At 42.0% G+C, this 20,258-nt stretch overlaps 1 protein-coding gene across 6 annotated transcripts in view; it reads right to left on the bottom strand.

Annotated features, from left to right (window-relative positions):
• HHAT (hedgehog acyltransferase) overlaps positions 1-20,258 on the bottom strand; it is a 184,605-nt gene that overhangs the window by 31,155 nt on the left and 133,192 nt on the right. For 5 of the 6 annotated variants that reach the window (XM_081186026.1, XM_081186024.1, XM_081186022.1 and 2 more), the window contains one exon: positions 10,461-10,605. The exons of the other annotated variant lie outside the window; for it this stretch is intronic. In XM_081186026.1, coding sequence (XP_081042152.1) covers positions 10,461-10,605 — 145 coding nt within the window. The remainder of the gene's footprint in view (positions 1-10,460; positions 10,606-20,258) is intronic. 6 annotated transcript variants of the gene reach the window in all.

Genomic DNA, 20,258 nt, shown 5'->3' on the forward strand with positions numbered 1-20,258 from the left:
TTTAAGGGTGCTGACGTTAGGAGACCTCCATTCCCCTCAAGGAGCTACTTCAATATTGTTATTATTGTCTTGTTGTTCGCTGACCTGGTCTCCTTCGGAAGCAAGGGTGGGATAACAACCCAGCAACTCATCATTATCTTCCTCCTCACCATCTGGCCCTTTGCCCCACACAGAATATGTCTTAGGCTACCCCTGACATTTCCCTTTTGTTATCACAGCGCAAGATTTGGGCAGGCTACCGCTGAGCGTTCCTCATATGCTATTTCTTTTCTAAACATTCATTATCTTTGTTGATTGCTTCTGAATCCCTTCATTTTTTTTGACACTCAGTATAGCAATCATCAAGAACGATGCAATGTTGGAAAGATAATGCGTGTTTCTGAATACAGTGCTTTTAAAGCAAATAAAACTGGCACATGTCTAATCACTCCTCTTCTTTGAACATGGGGTGCTAACTATGTTTTGCATAGGAGATACCTGTCGGCTGCGATAAAACATTGCCAATCACATTGGCCTGGAATTAAACCCAAACTGTAGCTCCTTATATCCACTGTGTTTTCTGGTCTTGTGTTTCCTTTCCGCACGCAGAAGTTGGTTTCAACAGGGATCACCAGTAGGCATATTTTGAATTTTGAAAGTGTTGGGGAACCAGTAAAAAAAAAAAAAAAAGACAGCGCACTAATAGCAAAAGCAACCTCAACACGGTTTATGCAAAATAAAAAAATTCCTTCCAGTAGCACCTTAAAGACCAACTAAGTTAGTTCTTGGTATGAGCTTTCGTGTGCATGCACGCTTCTTCAGATAAGTGTGCATGCACACGAAAGCTCATACCAAGAACTAACTTAGTTGGTCTTTAAGGTGCTACTGGAAGGATTTTTTTAATTTTGACTATGGCAGACCAACACGGCTACCTATCTGAAACGGTTTATGCAGCTATGGAGTTTTCCATTAAAAAATTCCAAACCTTGCCCAACACGAACAAGAAAGAGCTCATATGAATTGCGCATTCATTTCATGACATTAAAGAAGCAAACCTCTTTCCACATTTCCCTCTCCGGTACAATTAGTTTCCAGTCTCTGATATGCCATATTACAATGCATGTCAGGCGAGACACGCCAGGATGTTCAGACCTGTCGTCTCCCAAGTGGTCTCTGGTGCTGCAGGGGGCAGCTGCCACTACAGTGGAGTCAAGCGGTTGTCTTCTCTGTGATGTTTGAAGGCTCCCCCCCTCCCTCCCTCCTTCTTCTCTCATTTGTTCTCATTTACTAAGCTCACAGATCCAAGAACAGCCACTTACATACTTTCTCCAGCTTTGCTATCTTAGTATTAAGTACAGTGGTACCTCGGATTAAGTACTTAACTTGTTCCGGAGGTCCGTTCTTAACCTGAAACTGTTCTTAACCTGAAGCACCACTTTAGATAATGGGGCCTCCTGCTGCTGCTGCGCCACTGGAGCACGATTTCTGTTCTCAGCCTGAAGCGAAGTTCTTAACCTGAAGCACTATTTCTGGGTTAGCGGAGTCTGTAACCTGAAGCGTATATAACCTGAAGCGTATGTAACCTGAGGTACCACTGTATAAAAGAAGATAACATGTTTGCATATCACTAAGGCGTATTTGAAAAGCAAGTCATTGTGATTTAGTTTACCATACACATGCCTCAACAAGCTTTTTGGCTGATAAAAGTGAGATTGGGCTAAAGTTGTAGATTTTGTCAGCCTAGTTCTGTTATTGGGAGCTATCCCACAACCCAATGACAATTTGTGCTTTTGGCTGGCATCTGTCTGTCTCGGGAGACAATGGAAATGGTTTGACCTTTTTTTTTTGTAATTGGGTAAGGAAAGCCAATCTGTGTTGATTTCAGCCAGACCAACGTGGTTGAAGTCAGCAGAGGCTGACTGCAAAACACAGCTGCTATATAATGCATTGCAAAGAGAAAATGCATCAGCCCCCAAAAAAAGGACATATATTTGCATAAAATTTGTATATGCTAGTTTACATGCACACCCAGAGAGAGAAATACTTAAGATAGTTTAGACAGAAATGTACTCAATATAGTAGGAAAACTGTGACCCGTGGCTGTTCCAATGGATGGGCAGTTTCCAACACCCTGGTTCTTTATCCTTCAGCTGGAAGTGGTTTAAACAGCTGATCACACAGAGGACTGTTTCAAAAGGAAGACTGCCATCTGCAGATGGACGTATTGATGAAGCTACAGGCTGAACACAATGTATAAAACTGCCTTTACTACCCTCCAGAAGTGACGCAAACTTCTTTTCTTGTTAAAGGAGACCAGTGCTGTATTTTCTTGGGTAAGTTCATTTCCGAGACGGTTAACATTTTACAAAATTGTTTTAAACAATGCAGTCACCTCACTTTTAACCTTTAAGTATGTCTTGGATTAAAAGCCTAAATAAACAAGCAGATTGAGCTGCCATAACACCGCTTAAGAATCTGTCCCATTGATCGTGCCTCGAATTACACTTGCTTTATTCTTGCGTGATTTGAAGAAACCTCTCTCGTAGTGTTAAGGAAAATCCTATTTGTGAATAATCTCTCTCACTAGAGACATTGTTTGGAAATCATTCATCCCCTTGTGTGGATTAGCTTGGTAATGCTACCCAAGGTCAGTTTGCCTGCGCTGGCTATCTCAGCCAGCCATGTAGCTTGCCTGCTGCTGCCCAGGAGACTTTAATTTGTACGGTCTGATTTATAAATTCCCTTCCCCCACCCCACCATTTTAATTCTTGCTTCATGCAGGTGAGGGGTATTTATTTTAGCTCAGAACACTGTGTGCAATCAGATCTGTTTTGAACTTTGCGCTCTTCATGGCATCCCAGCTGAGTTTCCCTCTGCCATTGCAGAGAGAATTACTCTTTCAAATTAAGGAACTTAAAAGGGAATAGATTTGCTTCCAGAGGCAATTAATCCTCACGTGAGGGGGCAGCTGCCATGAACAACCCGGGACCCTGTTTTTCTGGCTGCTGACAGCTAGGCCTGAACACAGTAGCTTGCATTCATATTTGAAGCGCTTCCTGCTTAGATTCCCCCCTGCCCCTCCCAAAACAAGGAGCGTTCTTTGAGCAGTTGCATCCTGGTAATTTTCAAAAGCCAAAGCCAAATGGTGACCTCAAGCAGTCTTCTTTTTAAAAGAAAAGAAAACAAAACCATAACTTTAATAACAGACAAATCGTTTCCGCTTTATCTGTCCCCTGAGGCAGCTGCCACATTCTGCCTAACGGCAGGGCCAACCCAAGAGAGAGTCACTTTCACTATGACAAGCCTTAGAGTGATCTACTCAATCTTCATGGCTGGTTGAGAGTTGAAACTGAATTAGCCTGTGCTATTTAAAAAGTAGGTACCAGTGGGGGCGGGGGGGGGGGCATGGAGGCTGGACAAACCAGTTCTATTGCTGGGGCAGACACTGCAGACTAGGTCTTATAGACATTAGTAAAATTTTGAAAGCCTGTGTCTCTGTTGTAACTAATAAAGGTCATGGCCACTTTAAACTCCATTTCCAGTTGAAGTGTCACTCTTACTCTCTAGTTGGCCACTGCCCCACACTTCAGGTACTGGGAGAAGGGAGTGACTAAAGACTGCTACTCCCCAAAAAGTGTAGCATTAAGATTAGTAGTGAAACTTTTACGTCTGGAAAGAATCCAGCTGCAAAGAGTTGCGTTCTGCACTATGTCCCTTCATCAACCTTATTCTCCACAATAATAATGCTTTCCTTATAAATACTAGAATGGGAGCCATTTTCATCTTCAGAACAAACAGAAACCAATATATTATTTTTTTTTTTGGGGGGGAGCCATTTTTAACATTTAGAATGTCTTTCAAAATGATTTTTAAAAAATGCTTGCTTTCTGCACACCCAGTGGGTTAACGTACCCACATTCTTCTGCTCCCCACGAGAGCACAGTTTCCTACCGGAAGGATAATCACTGTTATTTACTGCAGCTGGGAAAGGGCGATAAGTAACAAAAGTAAATATATGTAGAATTTCCGTCAAAGTCTAGCTTCAAGAATAATGATGCTTACAGTTAAGGGATGTGTGTTTTTCTTTTTAAAAAAAAAAAACACCAAAGAGATGTAATTTACAATAAGACAAAAACACTTTTTCCAAATGATTTTTTGTGCAAATATGTGGAAGGCAGACTTTGCAAAGAAATTGCTACATTTTAAACAAGTTTCAGCCTTAGTCTAATAAAATATTTAAGGTGATGGGGATTAGGCTGGAGTGTAGGGGAAGACATCAGGAGTCAGTTTAATATTATTCTGCTGCATTGGTCAGCACAATGGTGCCCTTGAGGTCTTTCCTTGGTGGTCACAAAGCCTCTGTGCTCCCTTGGTCATGAGGTGGGGAGAGCAATTATCTTTCTCTCCACTTAAAAGCACATTATGTGTCTACTACCCTTCATCCGTAGATCTCAGGGCAGTTCGCAGCATAAAAATACAAGATAAAATCACAGAATACATAGCAGAAACAAGAACAAACCAGTAACCCCATTCCTCACCCCCATGGAGCAGAAGGAGGAAGATAGAAGAGTGACACTCTTTCCTGCTTTATCTTTCAGCTCTATGGTGCTTTCCAAGGTTCAGATTAAGGGCTCTTCCAGACTTCCACTTGTCCCACCACGCCCCGCCCCTGGGGAAACCCAACCTTTGCCGCTGAACCACAGCAAAAGTCTTGGATTTTCCACGGATTGATGTTTGTTCTGATTCAGTGCCAAAGAGCGAGTTTTCCCAGGGAAAGCTATGGGACAAACAGAAAACTGCTCAGACCTGCATTTTCTAGACATGGGACAAGTGGAAGTGTAGACAAGCCTTAATTCTGCTGGATCCAACTTTTCTCCAGATACATTGGGAAAAGGAATTGTGTGCACATGTGCTTTCCTTCTGTCCCTTGGGGGAAGTGATCGGGGGAAGAGAAGTGAGCAAAGGGTTGGAGCCCAGGGCACCTGCTCAAAAATCCAAATTCTAGCAGGAGCGACTCATATAAAATATAATATAACTCATATAAAATATAAAAAATATAACTGTTCACATGCACGTCCAGAATATGCGGCAATACAAATATCAAGAGCATCCTTTTAAACAGTACAAGCATAATTGGGCTGCACATAGTATTGCTTCTCTTTGCCCAAGCATCATCGCACCTACTCATCCAGGAATCAAAGCCCATGGCAAGAGGCTACCATGTCTGGATCCCAACTGCATGGGGGAATTGCACACAGAGATGAATGAGAAGAGAATAAAATGTCCTGCATGCTGGATATGCATGTGTCTGTGTTTGACAGTAAGACACTGTGGATGGCCACAGCATAAAAATGTTTTAAATAAATAAAGCTTGCTTGGTGGTGACTGGGGTAGCTGGAAATTGCCCCCCTCCAGGTGGAAGATTAACCTTTCAACACTTTTTGTAGTTCAGGAGAGCTGGTGAATGGAGTGGAGGCCTTGCCTTTTTTCTCCAGTCTGACCCAATAGCTGGGTTGCATGTATGGATGGGGAAATCTCATAACTTTAAGGCATGGATAGAGAAATCTATCAATGTTGGTTTCTCTCAGTTAAATGCAGTCCCCCACATTTCCACATCAGTTTGCAATGGTGATGATGTTGGGGATGATTTTAAGAAGTCCTCATGAAAATTCACCAGCAGATTTGGGTGTGAGTTTCTCCACATATATTTGTGTGGGGTCTTGCATACAAAAAGGCTGAAATCGTTCCAGTTAGCACCTGAGGAACATCACAGTCTGGAGCCTGTACTAGACCACCCAAAGAAGAAGAAGAAGAGGAGGAGGAGGAGGAGGAGGAGGAGGAGGAGGAGGAGGAGGAGGAGGAGTTTGGATTTGATATCCCGCTTTATCACTACCAGAAGAAGTCTCAAAGCGGCTAACAATCTCCTTTCCCTTCCTTCCCCACAACACTCTGTGAGGTGAGTGGGGCTGAGAGACTTCAAAGAAGTGTGACTAGCCCAAGGTCACCCAGCAGCTGCATGTGGAGGAGTGGAGACACGAACCCAGTTCCCCAGATTACGAGTCCACAGCTCTTAACCACTACACCAAAGAGCTGATTAGTGAAAAGCCAGCTGTGTAAAATAGGACAACACCCAAAGCGCAATTCCAATGGTGAACTCTTTCGGATCAGCACTCTGTTTTTAATTTGTGTAAAATAAAAACACCAACCAATATATATTGGAAGTAGGGAGCTAAGTAACATATGTATGCAGGGAAAGAAGTGTTTACTTTTTCAATCCGTAATTTGTCTTTTGGCTCAAGCAGGTCCTTAAGGCAGCTGACAATCATTTATCAGAAAACAAACCACAACAGCCCATATAACAAAATAGGGAAAGAACATTAATATCTCAGCAGAACAGAGCAACAGGCCTGGCATCTCAATTATTAAATTTCCTGAGGCACGTCTGCTCACTACCCCAAGCTAACTATTGCTCACTTAATGTTTCTTGAGTCCATACTCAATATTTTATATACAGTTACTTCTCAACAACCATGGTTCTCTCTTATGTTATGTTTCACCTTGCAATATCAAGCAGAATGCTGCAGGCCAGGATGCCAAAGTCCTCTACGAAAAGTAAAGAGGCACACTGAATACTATGAGCTCACGTAAAATAAAGAATGAAGGAAATTTAGAGATCATATGGTAGTTTTGGGGTACCCAGAAACTACAGGCATTTGCAATCACTCTGACCTAAGGTGGCAACCTATGTGCATTACCAAAAATGTGGGCCAAAGAGGGCACAGATTTGCATAGCAGTTGCATATACCATTTTATGTGTTGGTATCCAGCACTGCTGTCCTGCTCCCGTAGGGGACGTCTGCTTGTACAACTGAACTTCCCCACAGGTCTGGAAGACTCTCTGGAGCAAATTTGGGGGGGCCCATGGGGGAGGAGAGGAAAGAGGGGTCCTGTTTCACAAGCAGACACCCAGTTGCATAGAACTAGAATACAATCCTACATGTACAGATGCAAGTTCAGAAATAATTACTGCAATTATTAGAAATGCAGTTGTCTCCCCACAAGGGGACAACTGGGACAAGGTGGCTTGTGGGCCTGCTCCACCTGCTGCCCACATGCCGCTACTGATGGGCAACTTCAAGGACCTTCTTTTCCCATTGGATGGCTCTTTTATCTTTAAACTGTTCTTGGACCCTCCTAACAGAGGAGGAACATCTGACAGCCCTTCAAACAGAGGACAGTCCTCTGCAAATAAGAGAACAGGGCCACCCTAATCTGATCGCAGGTCCAGGGCCTGTGAGTGTAGATTAAGTTGTACACTTACAAGTCCAAGTAGCTTTCTTTGATTTAAAATTGCAATGTTCCACTTCATTATTAAATACAATGCCTGCCCAAAGTTATTTGATTCAACAGAACCCTGAGCAGACAAGACAATCGGGTAATCTGGGAGAAAATCATGCTTTCGTCTCTTGCCTCTAAAAATAGTGTGTACATCTTCTTCTTTTTTAAATGCTGTTTTACCTTCCCTATGACAATGACTGGTTTTTCAGCTCTATGCAAACAGACAGAACAAATACCAGGTTATATTTGGCTACGTGCCAGGTGGCTGAAACAAGAGGAGACCTTCGTACTATGAGCCTGTTCACCCAGTTCTTCATTCGCACATGTAAAGGATCCTGACAGCTGAAGGACAAGACCCTTTCAGACTACTGTAATGTGTGAACTCAGCTATTCTGGATATAGGATCCAACCATTCCTGTGACCAAGCCAGCTTTTGCTATAATGAGAATTATTATTGCCGAGTTTACAAGCTACATTTGCCCTGCATTTTGCTCACAGTGAAATTTCTGAGAGGGTTGTGGTTGGTACACGTCAGAAGACATTGGAGGGGACTCAAGGAAGTTTTGATGTAGCTGAAACACTTCTCAAGGAGAGTGATGGTGATGGTTCCATAAACCCTTATCTGGGATGTCCAAATAACATTGATTCTTTCAACTGGGCTATGTACCTACAGAGGTTGGCGCAGAGAGAGTGGTGTTGCTCTCTTGGTTTCCCAATGCCATGAATCGCTGCCGGTCACTGAGAGGGGGAGGACAAGGCATAGGGAGCTCAACACGCTGTATGAACAGTGCCGCCCTGCCTGTACCACCCTGCTCAGGCTATCTATGTCATTTGCCTCCCGATGACACTGGATGTCCAGGTGAAGACTGCTGTTGATATGGTGTTGGTTCGTGTTTGATCTGCTTTGTACATAATCTGTAACGATGCAGCCAGCACCTAATTCATAAAGATGGGCCTGATTACGTAGAAAACAAAACATAAAATGTCTGTTTTGCTGTACTTCAAACTTAAGCTACTGTTGCAAATGGCAAGGCAGATCATTTGAAGACAAAATAAAGAAGTTCCCATCCAAGAGAAAAGTCACCTTTCTTCTGCCGGGTTCAAAGATGCAATTTTACATATTTCAACCACAATCAGGAAGGATCTTACACTTTTCACAAAAACACCAAATTCATATCATTTGTGGACTAAAACACAATGACAATTTTCAGATATTGAGGCACGTGGTTTCTACTTGCAATAATGTTTCTACTTGAGCATGGTGTAACACAAAGTTTGGTATCCCTCCAAAAACATGATCTGGTCCCAAAGTTATCCTAGTGTGTTCAATCACGCAACTGTATTGTTTAACATGTTTTATATAACATACACGTGCAAATGCACAAATGGGATAACTGTAAAAAGTTCAGCTCTGGACCTGCACTATCAGAGGGCAGCTGAGGAGTAGCAAATGGCTGCTCACACCTTTTAACCCAGAATTACAGCATAGTGTGCTGCGATCCCAGCACTCCCTGCTCTCTATTTATAGAGCTGCTTGGCCTTTAATGTTAGGGTTGCCACATGTTGGGAATTTCCTGGACATGGACGGTATTCAGCTCTTGTAAACAGCGTCCGGGCAGAAATCGCTTAAATGTCTGGGACGTATGAAAGCCCATGCATGGCAACCCTATATAATGTGCAAGACAAACAGCAAAGAAAAGTGTCCACAGCTCTATGGTGCTGCTCTGTGTTTCTGGGATGGGTAAGTGCAGAGCTTTTCCTGATGCTAGTGGTGATTCCTTGATAGTTGAAGCAATGGGTAATTAGGTGGCTGTGAACGAGGGAAGGAACCGCACAATAAGGAATTGTCGGTGGTAGCCTGCCATCTCACAAACTATTATTTGCAAAGTTCTTCTAGGTGACTACCTCTCACATAAATGGAACAGAGGAAAGAGAGAGTCATAGAAAGATTATTTTTAACACTCTGTAATTTAATGTCTCTTACTTCTCAACAAGGAAGATGTAGTACCATTGCCCTGAGCAGTTTTGAAATTGAGTTTTTCACTTTTCAGTACTATGGGTCTGACCAGCAAATTGCTTAAAAGTGATATTTCATATCCTATTTACTGCACAATGGGGGCAGTACAGAAAAACAATTATTGCTGAGGCACCTAAAAACTCTGTATGGTGCATACAGATGCAGTGAGTGCCTTCGATGAGAAGAGGAAACATTCCGGGCATCCTAGACATTCTCTGCATCTGGTGACATAGTCCCCTGCCTATGAAAGTTCATGCTACAAAAAAAGTGCAAAAAAGGTGCAAAATGTTGTGTGAAATGAAAATACATGAGAGCTCGTCCAACTGTGATGCCTACTGGTGTAATGGCACCTTTGAGAACTCCTGGCACCCACAGAATCTCTGAGCCTCCCCATACACACTCACTGCCCCCTTCATTACAAGGCAGCAAGGCTGGGTACCTTTGTCTCCCTTGAAAAACACAGCGAGCTGAAAGAGGAAGTAGGAAGAGCGACACTCTCTCCCACTTCCTCTTTCATCTCTATATGCTTTTACATAGGAACACTGGAAGCTGCCTTATACTGAGCCAGACCATTGGGTCCATCTAATTCAGTATTGTCTACATTGACTGGCAGTGGCTCTGGACCCTACCTGGAGATGTCACAGGTTGAACAAATGACTTTCTGCACGCAAAGCAGAGTAGAACTTAGTTGGATGCAACCCAATATTTTTAAAATGCTGCTGCTTAGTTTATCCAACTTTGGCTTTAATACTTGTCCACTTTTAGGGATTTCATATTATAATTTTTTGTTCTGGTCCATTGTGCTATAGGACACTCCAAGTACCAGCAGGAAATGCTTCTAAAAAGTGCCTGAAATAAAAATAAATAACAAAGGTTCAGGCTGAAAGCCAACAAGCCCTGGGGAAATGCTACAATGACTACTGCTGAGATGATGTCAAGGAGAAGGAGGACTAACTGAACAAAAAGCATATAGTGCAAGACACAGGGAACGGCATCTGAGAAAGCTGCTCATGTGTTTTGCAATGCTGAATCAAATTCCAGGAAGGCATGTCTCATAATAATAATAATAATAATAATAATAATAATAATAATAATAATTTTAAAAAATCAGATTGCTATAGCTTGCCTTCTATGAAGATCCTCTTCCAGTAGATTCTGCCAACATGATTCCCTCCGAGAAAGATAAGGTTGGAGAAGATCAACCACATAGTAGACACAGATGCCAGAGCTGCATGGAGTCGCCGACAGCCTCTTGGGGACAAAAAATGGTTCTGAAAAGAAGGTAAGTTGGATTTAATATACAAGTTAGGAAGGGATAATTGCTGGGCATGTGGAGAAGTAAAAGCAGATTACAGCCATATTTTCTGGAACTGTCCCCAAATACAGGGATGTGTTTTCCCTTGGAAATAATATCGGAATCGTTAGGAACACAAATCCCTATGGAACCTAAGACATTTCTGCTTGGATACATAAAAGGTGCTTTCATAGACAGTGATCAAGAGATGGCAATCAATTTGATTACTTTAGCTCCTCTCACTACTTTTAAAGAGATTGAAAAGATCTGGACCATGGTGAAAATGGTCAAACTAACCTACTACTGGAGAATACAAGCAAATAAATTCATAGAGAAACGGGTATTTTTCTTGATATATTGGAATAGCAAGTATTATAACGTAGACGTTATGTTGTTTTCAGTTTATTGTTAAGTTTTCAGGTGGAGATTTTATTACTGCGTTGTAAACTTCTTGTTTATTGCAAACCATAAAAATATCAATAAAATGGTTCTGAAAAGCAAATTTTAAACAGGCAGCTAACAATAAAATCTTAATACTAGAAGGTTAGAAATAAATCATGGTGGTGTTAGGGTGACCGCTATAGGTATAGTGAAGTCGTGAGAGTGGGGAGAAGCCCTTGCTCTCCTGTAAATGTTAATATTTTAAAAAAAGAGATGGGGAACTTGCCACTCTCCAGCTGTTGCTAGACTACAAATCCCATTACCCTGCCCCTGGCCTTGCTGGCAGAGGGTGGTGGAAGTGGGAGTTCAACAAATCTGGAGCGTGGTTTACAGCAATAAGGCATCATTCTAGGAAGAATTATCCGCTGCATTGAAAGTAATGCTGGAAAGCACCTTGGCTTAGTGCACCACATTTAAAGGAATTGTCCTGGGATTTATATAGGTTTTAAAAAACACACACCCCAACAGAGTCAATAGTTGTCTTCCAGGGGTACTACACAGAAAGTTTCAGAGCACATACGATTAGAAGCAGCTATATTTCCAGACAACTCACTGGTTTTGCAAACTGTATGGCTATTGTGCGAACCAATTAACAGGGAACTCCAAACCCAAGATCTGCTGAGATAAGAGGGTTTAGAACCAGCAGATCTTGGGCTTTCCCAACTGAGATGTGTGCTCAGCCAGGGCTATGGCAGCCTAAGTCGCTCACCCCACTTTAGCTGGGACTCAGCTGGCAGAACCTGACTTACACTATAGTTAGTCCCCAAAAGGGGTTCTTCCAGCAGCGGGACAAGGAGAGAATTACATGTATTCCAACCCCGCTCTCAGCTCAGTCATGCAACTGTGCAACCCAGCAGAACATAGCTCACGAAAAGGGTGGCGTAAGTCAAATTCATCCAAGTTCCTTGTGAACTGTTTGGAACGGGGGAACTTACAATGGCGTTAACTTTCGCCATTGTAACAGTAATGCATGTGTGTGCATAACTGTGATAATTATGCATGGTGATAGTGTTACAAGATGTGGAGAAATAGCAAAATTTGGGGTCATCCAGTGAAGCTGAATGTTGAAATATTTAAAGCTTTCAATGGCTGCTAGCCATGCCGGCTACATTCTTTTTTCCACTGCCAAAGGCTATATGCCTCTGAATACCAGTTGCTGGGAATCACTCAAGTCCTGCTAGAAGGCTTTTGACAGGCATCTGCACCGCAGGGGGTTGGACCTTGGGTCCCTTCCAACTCTACAATTCTATGATCTGGTTGGCCACTGTGAGCCCAGAATCCTGGACAAGATGGATCTTTGGCTTGATCTAGCAGGCCTCGTCTTATGTTCTTGCTTTTTTCATGAGCAGGGAGTCTGGATTGTGCTTGACAGCTTGAATGTTCAATACTACAATAATCAATATGCATTTCAAAAACAGCAACACAGAAGTCACTATAGGCTAAGAGACGTGAGTAGGAAAAATTAAATTCACATAGCAAATTAAGCACAGGGAAGTTAACTCAAAATATAAATACCTTTCCTGTCTCCATAATTTAGCTTTATGATTATTCTTCTACCATAATTGTTTTTATTGAAGGATCCAATTAATATTACTATATACCTTCCTCTATTAAAGCTGCTAAGAATTCATATCACTGGGTTAGCAGATTGTTTTCCAAGAAATCAAATCAAATAACTTTGGAAACAGAGGTTTTGCCACCATAACATGCACGTAGTTTTTAGAGGAGGAAAATCCGTAGGCATGCCACCCGTAGGCATTCCCTCCATAACACGCACAGACATTTCCCCTTACTTTTTAGGAGGAAAAAGGTGAGTGTTATGGTGCAAAAAATACGGTATGTTTAAACTTAACAGCAGAGAACTAGACACATCTGCTCAGATGTTCAAGGGAACTCACTCTCAGGTAAGCAAGTATAGGTTTGCAGCCATTTAATATGTGCAAGCAACAGTATTCCTACTTCTATTTGTTTCAAAGATAGCAATCCATAATTTATTACATTTTTTACATACCCTTGGCCATGTTTGTGAAGCTTTCAATGTTATGCATGTATAAAACATTCAGAGCTTTCTTATTACAAGGTTGACACCAACCACAGAGTACATTAATATTAGAGTGAACAGTCTGGAAACACATTTAGCCCTCTGTTGCACTTGCAGTATTTTTATTTGAAATTTTTTAAACTAGCCTTGCAGTGAACTGGGTTAAACTAGCCATAGTTTACTGCTAAATTACATGTTTCAAAACCGTAAGAAATGCCATTCATGTGGCTGGTTTAATTGCTGCTTTAAGTCCTCTTCTCATGTTATCCATATGAAAGGCTCTCTGTGTAGAAGGGGGAATGGGGGCTGACTCTGACCCCTAAGTTGCACAGATCCCAGGTACACCATCCATAAGTTGATGTCTGCACAAGAGAAGCCCACATTCACAGAGGAAAATGTTGTGATGGGTAACTGAAGCCGTGCTCAAGTGTTACTTTGTGACAGAAAATAATATTTGTGTAGGCAGTGCTATTTTTCTAGAAAAAGAGGTGCCAGAACTCACCATGAACACATCCCTCGTTCTCTTAGAATGGCAATGGCACCCACCCGAGAGGTGCTAGAACGGAGTTCCAGTGTGTTCCGGCTGAAAAAAGCCCTTAGTTTAAGTCCACCTTTGTACAAAACCAACTAATTCAGTTCAAGTTCATCCAAATAAACTTTTTCTTCATAAAAAGTTCATCCACAGCCATTTTCTTTCAGCTTTTGGTATGTTGCAAGCCGCTGGGCTGACATATAGAGTCCAAACCAAATCAGGGTTCATAAACAAGTAAAAAGATGTCTGACAGAGAAAATGTCAACAGGTGAAGCTTTCCTTGTAATTGTATTTTTATACAGTTAAAAGTTTACCCTTGTTTACTTTGTGCCAGCCACACAGCTGTAAAAGGCACAAGGCACCATTTGCAGTGTTCCTGTTATCCTCTCTGAAAGCAGGTCCTGTTTGAAGAGAGTAAATCTCTTCCTTTTAATTGCTTAGCAATCATGCTTAAGTGAGTAAGTGTCCTTCGCCATAGCAGTGCCCCCATATCTGTCTAATAAGCCTTAGAAAGTTGACTCCACATTTGTTTTTCTAAATTTTTCAGAGATGTCCAAATGATTTACTAGAAAGAAAGAAAGAAAGAAAGAAAGAAAGAAAGAAAGAAAGAAAGAAAGAAAGAAAGCTAAGGATTCGGGCCTCTTGCTGAATGGGTGAAGGGTATGGACATGAAGATGAGCTAGACATTATTAAGAGTTCTACCCCAAAATGAATGTAATTCACATTTAGTTCACCTGGCTAGTATGGAATCTATCTTCAGAAATAGCTCATAAATTTTTGAACTAGTTCAATGTACTCCATTAAACTGAATTAGTTCATTCCCAGCACTGGCTTTTACTGGCACTTCATTGAACACAAGTAGAACCATCTGGATGGTCATAACCCTGAATCCTGAGTTGTACTGTGGTTCCTACTTACACTCAAGCAAACACAGTAAAAAAACAACAACCTTCAGACCTTCTCCAATCAAGTTTGGAGGCTGAGTGACCAAGGTTGGGAACACTGGAGGATGGGGCCAGCATGTGCTATTTACATAGTCTCCTTCTTTGGAGGTCTTCAAGCAGAGGCTTGACAACCATATGTCAGGAGTGCTCTGATGGTGTTTCCTGCTTGGCAGGGGGTTGGACCCGATGGCCCTTGTGGTCTATTCCAACTCTATGATTCTTTGATTCTACATGAATTATTTGTTAGTAATACCCCACCTTTGGGTGTCATGAGAGTTCAAGCAGGGGTGCTTGAATAGGTGAGCAATCCTGCTCAGCCAAACATCAGTTCAAATCTTGCCAAGCAGAATCAGGGCTTCGTTTCTACTCTAGCCACCTTCCCTTGCCTGAAGGACCCCAAACTTGTCTTGTGGCAAGCAGTGGGGCAACATGCACTCCAATCCTAATGTATTGTTATAGGAAGCTCATAAAAATACAGTGGATACCAACTTAATTTGTCCCGGGGGTCTGTACTTACCATGAAAAGTCCGTATCCAGAGGCACCACTTCTGAGCACATGCATGGCACGATAGAGTGCTTCTGCGCATGCGCAAAGCGTGCAGAATGCTTCTGCGCATGTGCGCGCGACGAAACCCAGAAGTATAAACTTCTGGGTTTGCAGCGTTCATAACTCGAAATTACGTTACCCGAAGGTAATGTAACCCGAGGTACCATTGTAACTGGGATATCAAGGGACTTACTTCAAGCACAGTAGGGTAACTATCGTGTGTGTGTAACTATTAAATATGGATTTGGAAAGCATATTTTTATTATTTCATGGACGTTATCATCTTATGTATCAATTTTTTGACTGAGTATGAGAAGCAGCACTAATAACAAACATGCATTATATTTTTACAAAGTGACTTACCCTTGTTAGCTCATCTATACCTATATATATCTATATCTACATCTATATATCACCAGTCAAATACAGCTTCAAAACTGAAGGCAGGAATGACTGATATCTGTACACAGACATTTATTGCATCAATCCAAAACATTCTCAACATATTTTCTTAATATTTACAGTTGCTGAAGCTCCCGACCTATGAACAATCCATAAACATTCCAAATGCGATAGGAAAGAAGCTAAATGTGGTTATTAAATATTCTACTGACAGATGTATAGATACTGATAGGATCAAACAGTGGTTCTGTATGCAGAGACAAATCATTTGTCCATATTCAAACATAAACCAAGATCATCAATCTAGGCCTATCTTCAATGGTTTTCCAGGGTATCATTAATTCATATATGACATGGGTAACTTTGGGATATGCCCAAAGTACTTAAAATGCCACAAGTCGATGTAAGCATAAAAGTTTGGCAGTCTAAAATGTGATGAAAATGGAAGGGTTAAGCTGCCATATAAATGGAAGGCATGGGTATAAAAATACCATTATAATTTCCTTTTCTGTGCTTGAAATATGGTGTCAATTGATCGTCTGCCACTCCTGGTACTTAATCTAGAGTGTGTGAGTCAGCACTGTCCAGGCGAGAAATGTTGGTGAATATTTTGCAGTAGACTCACATCACAAAAACAAACAAGATAATAACAGAAAGCAACATATAATTTCAGCAGTGGCTGTGACTCTGTGGAAGGAAGATATTGCATGCAATTCCCTGCAGGACCCAAAATCCTATCCCTTGCAAGAGGGGCATCAGGGTGCCATCCTGTAAGGTGCTCTAGGAATTCAAACTCATTTTGCAGATTTCTGTGACAATATAAGCCACAGAAGAAATATCTTCCTGCAGAAGTTGTAAATGTGTGTACATGTTATTTTCATGCCATGATAAAAATGCAATCAGCATTATTCCAAGGGTGAATATGATCTGTTCATTCAGCAAACAAATAAATCACCCAGTAGAATGTCCTCCAACCTTGAAGGCTGTATGGATTCTGATCATTGTCTACTAGTGGTTCATCTGCAAATGTCCTAATCACCAGCTGCGACTACATGAAGCAGTTTGCCACTGTTGAGAAGTAGTCACTGAAAACTAACCAGGCATGGTTTCATCACACTGCAATGCTGGCTTCCTGAAGGTGATGCCATCAGTTCATGCAAGGACACACAGCAGCAGTCTTTGGTTGGAGATACAAGAGGGATGGACCCATTCATTTACAAGGTTACTGCTGGCTATTAACCAGAAATGGGGAGAGAGACCAGCTCACGCAAAGCCAGTGTCTCCATGCTGCTGCAATTGCCTACTTAGCGAGTGATGTCCTCAGTTCATGACAAGGTACAAAACTACAGACTTCTGTGGGAGCTACAGCACGGGACCGTATCTGCATTGCATGATATGTTGGAAATCAAGCCTTTATCAGGAGAAACTGGCCACTCTCCAGGCACCCGGCTTGATCTCCGGTTGACCTCCCTGTCTGCATTCCCTGGCAGGATACAGGCTAGGTCGTGATAGGCGATCCTTCTCGGCGTGAGAAGAACACCCCCCCTCTTTTCTGCCCCCCCCCCCGGGCAGGGGAAAGAGATAGACAGAAACGTATTTACATGCCTTTATTTCTGTCTTTGCAGCGTTACAGAAAACACGACTGCTCTCTTCAAACTCCAATAGCCGAGAGACAAACTCCTCCTGTACTTCCTGTACAGCTCATGTTACACTCTGAGCTAATTCCGGTGCTTCGCACTGTGAATAGACTGTCCCTCTGTTTCCCACGGAACAGTCCCAACATTCCCATTATGTTTTGCTTTCAAGCTACCAGCTCGCGGCCGCATTGCTTCTATATCGTAACATGATATGCACCTTGTTCACCACTTGCCAGATTTTCTTCCTGGCAACCAACTGCAACAAGAGCATAAGAACACAAGAAGAGCCCTGTTGCATCGGGCCAAAAGCCCAACTAATCCAGCCTCTTCTACTTGCACTGGTCAACCAGATGCCCATAGGACAGCCTTTCTCAACCTGTGGGTCCCCAGATGTTGTGGAACTACAACGCCCATCACACCTAGCTAGCAAAGCCAGAGCTCAGGGATGATGGGAGTTGTAGTCCAACAACATCTGGGGACCCACAGGTTGAGAACCCCTGCCGTAGGAAGTCCCACAGGCAGTGCCCTCCCCACTTGCCATTAGCAGCAGTTTCCTTAGAAGAGGACAGCAACACATAGCCAAAGCTGACTGTGGAATTACCCATACAAAATCATCCCACCAATGAGGAACAGGCATGCAGCTCCACCTATGGAATCATGAAAAAGCTGTCCATCCATTAACTCTTTCCATGACCAAATCAGGTGAGGCTTCCTGTGTTCACTGAGTGTCCATTGAGGGACAGAATTTGAAGGCATAAAAATCAAAAACAGCAATTTAAAAAGTATTAAATCGTATGTTTTAGTCAAAAACAGTTTAATTGCATAAAAAGTGCACCATCTGTTGATTTTCCCCCCCATCAAAAAAAATGGTAAATATCTTAACATCTTAATAGGACTAATTTTTAAAACGGGTATCCAACATTTAAACGTTACCACCCCCCATACACAAAAATCGAAATAATCTCTTTTTTGTGCCTTGTGTCATCCAAATACACCTTTCAAATTAAGCAGATGGAATTTTTATGGACGTTCACATATGACTTCCGCTGACATCTTTCGCTTCTTATCATGACCTAACTTTCAAATATCCTTCACATGTCAAGCAGAGAAAGAAAATATGGGAGTGCCTGGGCATTTATTCTGCTGGAGCTGGCACAGAGGAAGCAGTAATTTACTGACAAAAGGAGAAGGGTGGACAATCAAGAGAGAAAGCAAAACTATTTGTGCTTCAAGTGCCTATAAATCAATCTGTTCATTTGATCAGGCAGTTGAAATCCTTGCACATTCTTGTCTGCTGGATGATATTTCCTAATGCAGTAAGAACACTACAAAGTACAGACAGCTGCGGAGCATCTTGATAATTTAGTACCACTTGATAAATACTATTAAAGCGTGTTGCGTTGAATTTTCATGAGCTCTGATTGCTGCTGTGAAAGTTGCCCTTTTGGAAAGCATGAATATTTGTGAGAGGGGATGGGTGCGCGGGGTGTAGGGTCAACGTCCATCCATAAATATAAACAAATGTGCCAAATAGACTACTTGACTCATCTGCCTGACACAGCAATTACAGGCAATGATTTTTGATCAACAAACCTGCAGTGAGAAAGCTGTGGTGAAATGTGACCCTAGGACTGAAGCACAAGCAAGACCGGCATTTGTGGGTTTGTTAGGGCTGTTGTATAGTCACTTTTAGACGATAAAAGTGTGAGTGTTAATCTACTGCGGTCTCAGGCATTCATTAAAAAATAGTGGCAGCCTCAAATTTTACTTTTCAACCATCACATCACTAACCGAACAGATACAGTAATTAATATATTCCTTAGGGTCAGGGATAGGTGATTTTTTTTAGCCTGAGGCTGTGCTCCCCCCACAGGTAATAATAATAATAATAATAATAATAATAATAATAATAATAATAATAATAATAATAATAATTGTTATTTATACCCCACCCTTCCCGGTTCAGAAACCCAGGCTCAGGGCATCTAACAACAAATTTAAAACACTTAATTGTAATACAACATAAAAGCAGCATAAAATACAGTATAAAAGCATGAATAACAATAAAATTCAAAGTTCAAAAATCAATCCATCCAAACATTAGATAGTCACCAGGACTAGCTGGCTAAATTAGTCCTACTTGGGCCAGAGAGGAGGCCAGGGGAGAATTAGCTGTGGGGTCCCAGAGCGGGTAATCTTCATAAAAAAAAGGGGGGGAGAAGGGAAATAAAAGATCAGGCTGAGTTCAAATTAAAGGCCAGGCGGAATAGCTCTGTCTTACAGGCCCGGTGGAATGTGGTTAAATCCTGTAGGGCCCTAGTCTCATGGGACAGAGCATTCCACCAGATCGGAACCATCACTGAAAAGACCCTGGCCCTGGTGGAGGATAGTCTGACTTCCTTAGGGCCCGGGACCTCTAAACTATGGTTATAACCATGCCAGTGGTGGGTGGAACCAAAATGAGCAAGGGCCCACACTACACACATGCACGTAAGTGGGGAGCCCGTTGCAATACAAACAGTTTCACGCCCAACAGTTGTTGAGCTCGCTCACACCATTTTGGAGCCCTTGAAATCCGCCTCTCCCCCCTGGATTTTTGACTCACTGACAAGGACTTTCCACCTCTCTCCCACCATTTCAGGTTAAAATAAGATTATTTATTTTCCCAGCATCACACGGTCATCATACGGTCGCGAGTGAGTCAATAGTGCCTAAGTGGTGGTGGTGGGGATGTCTGTCTGAAAAGAAAGCCTGGATTTATTTGTATGTTTGCAATTTATTTGTATGTAAGCTCTTCGTAGCTTTCCCCTAGAACTTGTTTTCACTGATTCAGAAATGGGCTAAATAGTTAAGAGGAGAATGACTAACCTTGTTCTCCAAAGACTAAATCATAAAGCTGGCTTTTTGATTGTTGTTGTTGGGGTTTTTTAAAAAAATAAATTTTGAGATGGATTTTTCAGTCGCCCCTTAGATGAGTCATCTGCACGTAGTTTCATTTGATGCTTGCTTTTCGCATCACTCAGTGCAGGAATGTTACTGCTGTAAAAGTGGTATGTGTCCTGGTTCTTTTTATTTCTGGTCTGCTG

This window comes from Podarcis bocagei, assembly GCF_964188305.1.
Source record: "Podarcis bocagei genome assembly, chromosome: 3".
Taxonomy (NCBI): Eukaryota; Metazoa; Chordata; class Lepidosauria; order Squamata; family Lacertidae; genus Podarcis; species Podarcis bocagei.